The sequence below is a fragment of the Apis florea genome, unplaced genomic scaffold (assembly GCF_048593485.1).
Source record: "Apis florea isolate Af1SG1 unplaced genomic scaffold, ASM4859348v1 contig_3517_pilon, whole genome shotgun sequence".
In the NCBI taxonomy this organism is placed as follows: Eukaryota; Metazoa; Arthropoda; class Insecta; order Hymenoptera; family Apidae; genus Apis; species Apis florea.
Window position 1 is genome coordinate 507,691 of NW_028256778.1, and position 13,069 is coordinate 520,759.

Below are 13,069 nucleotides of genomic sequence, written 5' to 3' on the forward strand. Positions count from 1 at the left end.
CTTTCGCCGCGTGTGTCTCGCTTTTCCTTTCACAGTTCGGGCCCTTTCTTTTAATACTGTTAACCGAATGATGTTAGGCTTTCCAATAAGTTCGTGCTTTGTACGAGGAAGAATCTCAAAAATTGAACATTGGTTTCATTTTGGAATCATTCTAAAATAATCTTTAATCGATCATCGTTTGCATTGGCGATTTAACTTCTAATTTTCTAGTAGAATAAATTTAATAAACGAATATATCAAATGATGATCTAGCTGAATTTGAAAATTTTTTATGACAAAAGGAACAAATTTTAACACGTTGCATGTTAAATAAAGAGATACGTAAATATTGACCTGAAAAATGGTAAAATGAATTCTTTACAAACTATTCCGTATCTAAAATTAATGACAAAGATTCAAAAGATTCAATAAAATGTGAGTTTCTTATTTCTTAAGTGACACTTGCTTATTATAATCATTGTCAGCAAAAAATGTTTATATATCAAACAAAAAAATAATGTTCATATATATAAATATAATCAAATAATTTACTTTATGGGGAAAAAACTTATTGGATAACCTAAATGTTGAAAGCTAGAGGAAGATTATATTGCTTTTGTTAGAGAGATTATTATAGAAGCAAGTTATGTTCGAAATTATGTAACGCGGACTGTGAAAGTGTTCAGCGATATACATCTTTAATACATAATTTGTCGATTGATCGTTCAAGTTCATTGAGAAATAAAATTGACTTAAAGAGAATAATCTTTTTTAAATCATAATCATAAATATAATTTGAATGGTCAATTTATACCAACTACAAAATGTAACTCTATTAGCTACATTTGTATATACATCCTTTGGCACTGTTTTCTTTCATAGATGTGATTAATATTTTCCTTTTTATTTTGATGTACGTTTTAAATACAGTTGCCCTCTGTTTCGACAATATAATACTTTTATACGATTATTAGACATTAATATCGCATTGGAATAATAACGTGATTCAAGTTAGTGAATAGGCGCAGCATATGATATTGGAATGGATGTAATTTGGAGATTTATCTTGAGTTTCACAAAATAAATAAATAAATAAATAATTGACGTGATATGTTATCGGTAGCTTCTATGATAAAAAATTTGCGCAATCAATAAAGCAAAGCGGAAGCAAATCTCGCAGCAAATATGTATCTTTGTACATATAAGCTTATTAAACATTATAATATATTTGCATATCTGGATTTTTATATATGACATTAAGTGCCGTTAATGTAAAATATAAAATGAGAGAGAGAAATAATATAATAATAAGAAAAAAAAAAATACATGCCGGAAAAGATAAACTGCACTAGAAATATACGATTTGTTGTTATGTTAAATGAAATTTTTATAAATGAAAAATAATACGCAATAATTATCAAAACAAATCGTGTATTTCTAATTAAAAAAAAAAATAATAATAATAAATTAAAATGGAAAATGATATAAAGAAAAAAACTGCTTATACTACAACTCGATACACATTTTCTATAATCCTTTTAAATGGATAATATTTAAACGAACACTCTAGAGCCTTCTCGTATAAATATGAAACTAATATTATTAGCGAAATATAATTATAAGTCAACAATATAAAACGATCTTCTTTTATAATAATAATATAAATCTTGTGAGTTATCCATTTCAACATTTCTCAACTTTTGAATCGAAATATAATGTCGAATCATATTGCACTATATTACACTATATTATATAAATAACAACTCAAACAATTATATATTTATATCAAAACAATAGTATATTTTTGTTGTTTCTTGTATATTTACTGAAAATGTAAAGAAATCAAAATTGTATCAGGAACTAAATTTCTTTGCGACTATAAATTCGATAACAATACTATTACAAATATATATATATATAATATTAAATAATATATAAATTTACCAATATATCGATAAAAAAAGTTGAGAAACACTTATTATTATTTAATTATCCTATTTTATATGAATTTCAAAAATTGTAAGAGAAAACATAACCTCTCTAACATCCGCTAACATTATTAGTTACTAAATTAATACGCAAGAGGGCCCAAGAAACCGACTATGCAATGGCAGTTAACACAGAATCAAAAAGGAGGCAACAGATAGAACGCACAAAAATCGAAAGGAAGAACAAAGGGAATTTAATCAATTAATAAATAAATAAATAAAATTAAAAAAATCAATCATAAAAAAGAGAAAGTCGCTGAATGAATGAAACCTACCTGAGGGTCTGAGCGGTCGTCGCGGAACGTAGCGAGGCTCTGGGGTTATCGGGCCTATGAAGAGGATCGGGAGAGGACACGGCTCTGGCCTGGTCGGCCAATCGCAAAACCGGGCTCATATTTCCTTTCTCGATGCAGTCACAGGTTTTCGAAATATTTCTCCAACTTGGATGACCGATTCTCGGTTTCGCGATCGGCGCGACTACGCTGTTCTGTTGTCCATTTCGATTTTTCATCGACGAATTCGCTACGTTATGCTCATTCGACGAATCGAAACTATGTCTATCATAATTCTTTCGCAATTGTCGCGTCCGCGTTACGTCTTGCGGTCCAGGTATCTTGAACACGCCAATCTCGTTTTCGACGTTCTCGTTAACGCGACGACATGTGTCGTTTGAAACGATTCCGTTTTCATTCGTTTCATTTTGATCGTTAGATAGTGGAACAACCGCTATACTAGACCTCAAAGAACTTCTCACTGATTTTTCTTCGCATGACGAAACAGGGCTGGACGTAGACCAGAACCGATTTCGTGGATTTCGTAGGATGGAAGACGAAGTCGGGGACTCGATATTGAGAGAAGTCTCAGGTTTTGTGGGCTGTTGTTGGGTCGAAGAATTTTGGGAGGTATTGGGAATACGTGGAGCCCATACCGGCCAGGAGGGTGACCTATAAAGATCACAACACAAATATTCAAGCATGCAAAAATAATAATAAACTCATATACAGTACGTAAAAAGATGGAATTGGGAAGATATGGGAGAAATAGAAAAAAATATATGTGTATATATAAAGAAATAGAGAGAATCCAGAGTCTCAAGAAACTGAATAATAATAATAATAATAATAATAAAAAAGAAAGAAATATAAAAAAGGGAGGAGGGAAATTTCTCATACATCATTATCAATGCCTTCTTGTTAACAGCCACGAACACGTGCTAAATAATAAGTGTTCGAGTGGTAAGTTTGGCAGTTCAAAGAAAAGTTAGTATATATACGCGTTTAATTTTTTTTTTTTTTTTTTTTTGTTAAGCATCAGGCACCGAAAGTTATTAAAACTATTAATCCATAATGCAATTTAAAAAAGAAATTTTTGTAAGAAGATTCGGCAAAATATAAAACTTAAGCGTAGAGTTCCAAAGCAAAATCGCAAGCGCGATTGCATGGTATTTATTGGCACGCATTTCAACAAAAAATTGTTAGTGCTGTTGTTACGATGATATTCTTTGCTGCGTCTTTTATCGGAATGACATCCCACGACGTATGATTTATAACAAGCAACTGTATTCCTGTTACGAAATTCCTCTCATTTAATCCCTTATGAAATACCATGCTCGCTTCATCATCCAAATAAAATCATAGATATGTACATAATAATGTAAAATTCATCAGAAAAAAAAAAAAAGAAAGAAAGAAAAAAAAAAGTTTTTTTTTTAAATGTGTAACTACGAAAAAATTCCTAGAAAGAGATCAAAGAGTGAAACACTTTAAAGATAGTAAGATAAGCCGTTAATGAGCCAAAATGAGAGAAGTTTTTGTTACAAAAAGTATGGAGAAGAGAACTCTGGACTATAATTAGGACTTAATTTCTACTTCGATTTAAAATTTCCGATCTAACTACGATCAATCTCTGTTCGTTTCTGCGGAAATAGAGTTTTCTATTTTCTATTGTTTCACTTTTTTTTTTTTTTTTTTTTTTTCCATTTGATTCCCTGGTTGGCCGCGTGGCCTTACCTAATGTGACCACTGTCACCACTACTGCTCTGCCTACTGTGTTGACTGTGAGAATTTAAAGATCCATAGCCGGAACCTTTGCTTAACTGACTGGTATTGCTACTATTACGAGAATGTCCCGACTCTGTGTGCGCTTCAGCTAGAGTTTCCACTGGAAGAGCCGATGGTACAATCTCGCTCAGAGTCATTGGATCATATGACTCTGCCCCACTGAGAAGTTCTGAAAAAGGAAGGATAGATCGACTATTTGCTAATGATAAAAATTGAAATGATTTACCTATTCTTATTGTTATGTTCTTTCATTAAATTTCAATTGTATAACAAAAATAAAAAATTGCTTATATCTTATCTTGAAGAGAAATATGATTTTTCATGCGATGCAATAAGAATAAAATATTAAACAATGTATAATTTTATAATGAATAAAAATGATTTTTTATATAACAAATAATACAGAAGATGAATTTGAAAATAATTTCATTTTATACAACATTATAAATTTATGGCATATTTGAAAAGGAATATGATTTTTCTTTTTATTTATTCAAATCATCGGAAAATGAATCTTATCTTCTTATCATATATTATAAGTTCTTTGTCTCTTTTTTTCAATATATGATACTTTTACGGTTAATATCTAATTGTTTTTTTTTTTTTTTTATTTATTTCATTTATATTTCCTTCTCTCCTTTCATGAAAGAACATGGAAGAGTTAGAATTAAGACTCAATCATTACCCGAGGAAAAAAGGGGAGGCCTTTTTTTAGGAAGACTGCCGAAACCACTGCTTGTACTAGCTATGCTTCCAGCTAAGGAACCACTTGATACAAAGTCTTCTCGATTGGTGCACCTCTCAGACACAGTTTCGTCCGTCGTCACACCAGAAACACCTGGCACACCGGGTACTGCGAGCTGCGTTTGCTTCAACGATGGAGACGGTCTATAAAATTTAATTCAAATCTTATCATTTTAATTAATCCAACATTTATGATACAATAAATTAAGCTTAAGTATCGCAACACAAAAGAACTTGAATATAATAAACTTTTAGTATTATATCTTTTATTTTAATAGATAAATCATGATGTATATTTAATTTTTATTGTGAAGAGCAAATGAATCATTCAAATGATTGATCAATATTTAAATTTTTAAAAAATTAAATAATTATATTGTTCAAATAATAATTCTTATATATTTACTTTACTTAGAGATTTAAAGAACAAAAAAAATCTATTACTGCCCTCTTTGATATTGCCTCTTGATAAAATATCTTATCTATTTTATTTTTCTTAAATAAAATTGGAAAATTTATAACTCCAACTTCACAGAAAAATAAAAGAAAAAACTTCAGATTTTCTTAGACATTTTAAAAATGACAGTATGCAGTCATATGTTGATAGAACTTACACTTTAAATAGAATATCTCCTGAAAGCATATTCATTTTGATGGCAACGCGCAACATGGAATTATCCTGCCGATGTCTCGCGTCGTATCCTTCTAGAAGATACCTCGTTCTGCAGAGTCCAGCTCCTGCGAATTCGGCGAGGTTCAGGTCGGTGAAGCCAAGCTTCTGGAAGGACCTGCCTCCCTTCAATTCCTGCAAGAATAATAATCAACGATTATAACGGGTATAAGGAGGAAAATTTACAGATAATCGATCGAATGATTCACCTTTCTCACTGATATCCTTAAAATGCAAGGGTCGAGAACACCAGTAGACGCATTGGCACTCATCTTGCATAAAAATTCAAATTTAGCGTTCCATCTGACTGTATGCTCTTGTACTTCCTCCCTGAAACAAAATTGTATACGTGTATTAGAGAATTATATGTGAAATTCGAATTCACGAAAAACTGCGAAATATTTTCTTCTTCTTTTTTTTTTTTTTATCTCTGTCAAAAAATAATCTTAATAAATCTTTATTTTCGAAATTCTTTACATTCAGATTCATCAGTTCTGTTAATGGCCACTTTTCTTCCATAAACGATCGCAATGGATTATTAATTGTAACAAAAAAAAAAAAAAATTAAAACGATTATTATCAAATACATAATAAATTATTTTTCACTTCGATTTCGAGGATTCAAAACTTTTTGGCTTTTATTAAACGATTTCAACCAGCGAATAACATCGAAATGCAAATAGATCTGGAACTGGTTACTTAGAAACGGTTCGTAGAACGAAGGGATTAAAGTAAATTCAAGGTCAACTATGATTCACAGTCTCGAAGGACCGTTGATTCGGCATGTTCTCACTGGGATCCATAACGAACCGTATAAATGAATATTCAGAGTACTCTGCTTCCGGTAAGGGAGCTTCCGCTCATCGAGCACGCGTTCGTCATGTCGCCACGTATCGAATCGTACAAAGGGCTGAATTATATATCGTCATTGTCTATATTCTCTACGATGAATTCAAGATGAGTAGAATCGAAGCTAGAAACCGCGTGTACATATTTGGCAAGTAATTCGATTACGACACCACGATTGATTTTTTTTCTTCTTTAAATTATAAACATTAAGTAATTAAAGTATTATTAAAATATATTTAAATTTTCATCTATATATATATATATATGTATGTAATCAATTATAAGAGTTAATGATGTTCATGAAACCGTGCTTATTTAATTGGCATAATTTATGGTAACGACAGAACAGTGATTTATAATCTATAATCCTCGAAATTACATTTTGTAGTTTTCGCAATACATGATATCGTATGCAATTTTTGTTTCTGATAAAACAAAAAATTAGAAATGAATAAATAAAACAATTTGTTATTATTATCTTTTTATTGTATATTTTGATTCTATTATTCTCTTCATATATTCAAATAATTTTTCCAAGAAAGAATTGAATGATATTTTCGAAATATTTTCGAAAAGTTCCACCACGCCACAAATTAAGGTCGTTTACCTTAATATTTTTCTAAAACGAGCCCTCTTATTCTATTTTCATTCGAGAACAAAGAATGACCCTCTTTTCAATCTATAAGATTGAATTAAATAGATAAAGAAACATCACGTGCGTGCAGCACACAAATTAGTTTCATTGCCTATTGAGAGAGAGAGAGAGAGAGAGAGAGAGAGAGAGAGAGAGAGAGAGAGAGAAATTCCCTAGATCAAAACGAAACACGATCTACGCTAAATTCTAACGTATTTACATCACGTTTGTTCAAATGTTAAATAAATCTCATCGAGTTTTCGTGGTGTTTTGCGATTCACTTCGCTCTTCTCGAGCACCCTCCGCTCCGTGAATGTCATCAACAACACACGCACCCTCCTCGTCATGGAGAGAGTCACACATTGTATCGACTTTACATGGAGAGAAAAACTTTCTAAGAACAAAAATGCTGGCCGAGGAGATACTTGTGAACTTCAAAGGGAATTATTCTCTGGTTGATGCATGGAATTCTGTTTTTTTTTTTTTTTTTTTTTGTAAAACTACATCATTATCATTAACGATGAGAATATATTTGAAAGGGTGTATAACAAGAGTAAAACTCAAATATTTTTCTCCAAAATATTCTAACCTCAAAATACGTTCAACACTAAAATTCATAAAATCTTGTTGTCAAGAATTATTTTTTAGTTAGCGGATATGAGAGTGAAAGTTATGGACAATTATCTTCTTATAAAGTAAGTATTTTATTTGCAAAAATTATTTTGCTTTTAAATATATTCAAATACCCTGAAAGTTATCACACAAGCATCTGCCGATCTGTCAGTTTAAAAATCGGAGCGCGTCATCATCATTCCTTCGTGCAAATGCATTGGACGACCGTAAGTTTGTTACACGGATTCGTTTCGTTAACGAGATTGCACACGGCTTAACAGGTTTGCCTTAGTCCAGTATTATCTGGATGCGTGCATCGGCCGAAAAGTCACGCCGTTATTGATGCCTAGAATAGGATTATCCTTTGACCACAATCGAATATAATCGATACATCAGATTATCGATTTTCATAAATAATTATAAATATAATATTACGTATAATATTGTATCAATCTCTTAAGCGACATCATCGATTTACGTAACGTTGTTCCTGTTAAAGTCTCTAACCTCTTTAATCCTCAGTTTTTTGCCCCTTTTGTCTCGAAATAATTTATCCAGCCAAATTTAATAAAAAAAAAAAATATACGCAAAAACAAATTTTACGTATATTTCATTCAAATAAAAAAATTCTTTAACGTCGTTTCGTTCTTAAACGATCAAAAAAATTGTTTGTGCTTTATGAAAACGTTTTATAATATATAACGTAATATATATATAACGTAATATAAAACTTGAACGGGACGAATTTGTTTCGAGATATACGGAATAAAAATTGTGGAAAAGAAGAGAGGCGACAGAAGAGCCGAAACGGACTTCCGGAACGAAAGATTGCAGCCAAACGGAGGCACGCGCATAATTCTAGAAAGTTTTAATCGAACGTGTATCCTGTCGGCGCGATTAAAGGTCGGATAGTGGGTCATAGGGACAGGACGCGGCGAATCACGTGGCTCGATAACGAATCAAACGCGTGACTATGCGTGATTCCCTTCTCCTTATCGTTCTTGAACAAGATTGAATCGAATCACGCAATGCCTCGAATTTGCGTATTCAAGATTCGAAATATTCTACGAAATATCGTGAAATATAAACTTACACCAGTAAATAATCGATCGTTTTGAATGCACATCGTGATGAATTCTCGAAGAAGAAGATTTAACCATATTAAATTATTAAACACTTTAAATTGTAATAATTGCGTATATATCGTTTTATTCCAAAATTTCAGGCAAGCAAAATAATTAACAATTAAAATTAAAAAACGTACTCCTATCAATGTGCACATACGATGTTCAAGGTTAATTACATTTAATTACGATCATAGGAATTGCAGATGAGAAACTGACGGGTCAATAAATCGTGAAGAGAGTTCGATTTTTTTTTTTTTTAACATTTTTTTCATCCAAGGAGAACAAATCTGAGGATCTGATCGATGAATTAATTCGCGAAATTTTTCCCTCATCCTTGCACACAATGTCTTTGATCTTCCCTTCGATGAAAGGAACCCCTATTTCCGGAACGTATCTCGACCGATAATAAAAAAAAAAAAAAAAAAGAAGGAAATCGTAACGTGACGAAGCATCCAGTCGATGAATTACGGTCAGAGAAGATATTCACGAGCCTCTGAATATCAATATATAACGAGACAAACCTCTTGATGATGTCAATGGAAGAGAAGCTCGTGTTAAATATATTATATATATCGTTAGGAAGATAGATCGCGAGTATCAAAATAGAAACAAAAATTGATATGGAATAACAATGGATCGAGACTTTATTTATTAAATTTTTGAACGAATTTTCTTACCAATTCTTATATTCGTTTTGGCCTCTTCGAGGATCTCATAAAGATGTATATTAAGAGCGATTCGAAGTAATCGAATGCTTATTACGCGTTCAAAATTCGTTTAATTGGTTTAAATTAAAAATTTTCAACTCCTTGAAGAAGTGGATTTCAAAATTATATAATTTCACGTTGAAACTTTTTTCAAAAAATCGAAACTCTGTAGTTGTATTTTGTTTAACATTGTTTCGAAATTATGTTACCACAGAAAAGTTAACGTTCGGAAAACGTTCTTGGTGAATAGGATTGTCTAAAAAAAGAAATTTAATCAACGAGAAACTGGAAATTAATAATAATCTCGTCCCACGAATGGGTATTCGTATTTCTAAAAATACACGAATAAAATTACGATAACAAGCGTGTAATTAAGCACACGTGAAACAATACACGTAGGTGCACGTGTTCTAAAAATTACGCGGATTAGAGAACACGTGTCATTTTATTACACGTTCGAAACCTGAATCACATCCATTTTTTAAAAGATTCGCAATGCTTTGCGATACACTAACCAAATACCTAAATACGCAGGCATTATACACGTTCTAATTTAGTTTCCGGCTACTGCTTCGTTCAGAGCGTAATTCCAAGTGTAAAAAGACTGGCTGTTAATATTTATTTGCTCCTGTAATTCAACGAATGAACAGGTAGCGTTTGTACCGAGGATCAAAGAAATATACGTCGCCGCTCCAACTTTCCATCCTGTCCTTTTTCCTTCCTTTCGAGTGGCCCAAGATTAAAAGACGTATATGCAAAATAGCACACGTACAGCAGCGGAGCCTTGGTAACTCGAGTCTCGAGGGGGGAACTAAAGTCTTCTAACTGGAAAGTTATGGAGGCTTCGTTTTATTTCGAAAGTTTCGAGGAAGGGAAGGAGGAGTTTAAACCAATGAAAATTCGATGCGCAGAGATTAGTAGTTTTTCCGATGTTGCGCCAGAGTTCGAGGAAAAGAAATTCCGAGTATCCATAAATTACCAAATAGATAATAAATAATAAGTGTAAGACTTAAAATTGGATATCCGAAGACGAATTTTCCAATCCTTCAAAATTCAAAGTAAAATAAGAATAATGATTACTCTTAAATAAGCGGATAAAAATTTTAATATCTTTCGTTTTTCTCGAATCCATCCATCGATCTTGATCGATTCTTCTTTTAAATCAAGTAGGCCAATACAAATCCTCGTTTTCAACTTAATTTATCGAGCATTCCCTCGTTTATTGGACAGATAACCGGGCTTCATAGATGATATACCGGCTCAGCATCGAGCCATTATCCCAGCCAACGAATTTTATTATCCAAACGTAACACGAGGACATTGGTGGCGGCTCGTGAAAGCGGAGGCGTTTAAACGAAACCGCGGCCAACACTTTCCCGACCGAGCGATCGTCGAGTTACGGGATTCGCTCGTTTCCACGGCCAAATTGTTGTCCATCCGTGCTTGATAGGACGAGCCAATTACCGCCCCGTGGAAACTGGATCATCAACCCAATCTCTCGATTCGTCGAAAAATTTCGACAACGAATTTTCCAACCCCAATCGAATCCATCCATTTGGATTATGAAGCTGGTAAGAGTTCTTATTCAAATTGGAAAATTTAAAACTGCAATTATTTTTCGTACGTGAAATGTTGGATGCGTTATTTCATTCTTCAAAATTACAACGTGTTTCGCAATGTTGGCCAACCATTATTTTTCTATAATTGGATACAGAAATTATGAATCATTTAATTCCTCGAATATTCTTGTTCAGGATGCATTCAATTTTTCCTGCCTCATCTGGAACATTTCACTTTTCCAAAGCGACTTTCGCTTATTCGAAAATTACTCTTAACGAGCAAATCACTGATTTATTCGTCGATTTCCCATTAATATCAATTATCAAGAAAAACTTTGATCAGAAGGTTCTTCCCTTCGAAATTTTTTAGAAGAATCGGACGTTTCTCGCTTGTTTTTTATTTAATTAAAGGCGCGTTTCGTGGCAACGGGTTCGCCAAAACACATGGTTACAAAAGTTATCGATTGCTCGATAAAAGACACGTGTATCCAGGGAATCGAAGCAACCCGGAAGCACGATTTAACATGTTTGCTCGCGTGTCCGACGATAGTCTATCCAACGTACGTCGGGGCTCGTGAAATGATATTGCACGGCAGCTTAGGGAGGAAGAAGAAGCCTTGAAAGCTTTCCCCAAGGGGTTGAAACAACTTGCCGCGTGGAAAACTCGAATCGGATGTTTTCACTTTGAATTCACTTTATCGATATCTATACAGCAGCAGCATTTATGATGCTCCACCTTGAGGTCAATTTTGAGCAGCTTGCAGTAATTACAAATTTATCGCCAGCTATTCCTTATACTGGAGATACAATTGTATTTACGAATTTGAGGTGGATTTTCAATTGATAATGCAACTTTATATCGATTTTTTTTTCTCTTCGCTTTATTTTACCATTTTTTTTTTTTTTGACGAATCAATCAAATTGAGTGAATTATTACGTATTCGATAAATGTATTTTTCCGCCGGGATTGTTATTTTCATAAATCGTGGAAAAACTCGAAGTTTTTATCTAGGACGAGTGAAAGAAAATTTGAAACTGACTAATATGGAAATATCTTGATGATTAATTGATTAAAAAAAAAAGAGAGAGAGAGAGAATTCTTTATATATTACTCTTATAAATAATTTTCTACAATATTTTAAGAACAATCTTAAGATATCTTTATCTCGTAGAATTATTTCTCTCTACTATTGGACACTGTAAAATCGCTCTAAACCTGCAGAAGATATTCTTTCTCTGCCAAGTGAATTTAAAAGTCGAACGATTTATTCACCATCGCCAGACGAGAGTTCATTTCTATTCCCTTAAAATTCAACCTGTCCACTGGATATGGAGAATTCAGATCATTTTTCAACGCCTCTTTTGGAGGAATCAAAATTCTGGTCGTAGAATCGAAGATCGTCTTTTGAGGAGGCGAGGCAAAAGTTTTAATTGGCGCAATTTTTCTCCTATTTCGCGAGGAACGAATGAATTCGATGCAGGGACCAAGGCGACGAATTAAACTCAACCATTCGCGCTCCCTGTAATTCGATCCTACCTACGACACAATTGCAACGAGATTGCTATTGGCGTGGGCTGTCAACGAGGAATCAACGCCTTCCTTCCTTCTCCCCATTTTTTTCACCCGTTTTCTTTTCTCCTTCCATACACGATTCTCGATACGGACGAAAGGATAAGATATCGTCTTGAATATTTCATATTTGAATCTGCCCTCCTACACCGAGTGCAAATTAAAACGAGACAGATGTTAATAAAAGCCTCGAAGTCAGAGATTTTTTAGAGTAAAAAGAAGAAAATTTGGAGATGCTCTTTGAACCTCTTAATTAACGAAATTTCAATCAGAATAGCAGATATGGAACGCTCGAGTCACGTTGTATCTCGGGACAGAATAAAATATGTATTTATTATTAACTCTTTGCCATTTTATTATTATAAACACATGTATTTACGTTGACATTACATTCTAGGAATTTTTGTCCCAATGTATTTCTTCTTTTGGTTTCTGTATTTCTTCAAATGCGTGTGTATATGTAAAATAAATATTTTTTACGTGATTTTAATATTTATTAAATAAATATTCATTATTATCGTGATAACAATAACCGATTTCAACAATTGATCGTGGGTTTCCTGCAGCAGG

At 32.9% G+C, this 13,069-nt stretch overlaps 1 protein-coding gene across 5 annotated transcripts in view; it reads right to left on the reverse strand.

Annotated features, from left to right (window-relative positions):
• LOC100869407 (uncharacterized) overlaps positions 1-13,069 on the reverse strand; it is a 65,571-nt gene that overhangs the window by 5,286 nt on the left and 47,216 nt on the right. For all 5 annotated transcript variants that reach the window (XM_086913953.1, XM_003698611.4, XM_086913955.1 and 2 more), the window contains 5 exons: positions 5,651-5,771; positions 5,386-5,576; positions 4,713-4,915; positions 3,977-4,196; positions 2,243-2,911 (listed from right to left, as the gene is read on the reverse strand). In XM_086913953.1, coding sequence (XP_086770079.1) covers positions 2,243-2,911; positions 3,977-4,196; positions 4,713-4,915; positions 5,386-5,576; positions 5,651-5,771 — 1,404 coding nt within the window. The remainder of the gene's footprint in view (positions 1-2,242; positions 2,912-3,976; positions 4,197-4,712; positions 4,916-5,385; positions 5,577-5,650; positions 5,772-13,069) is intronic.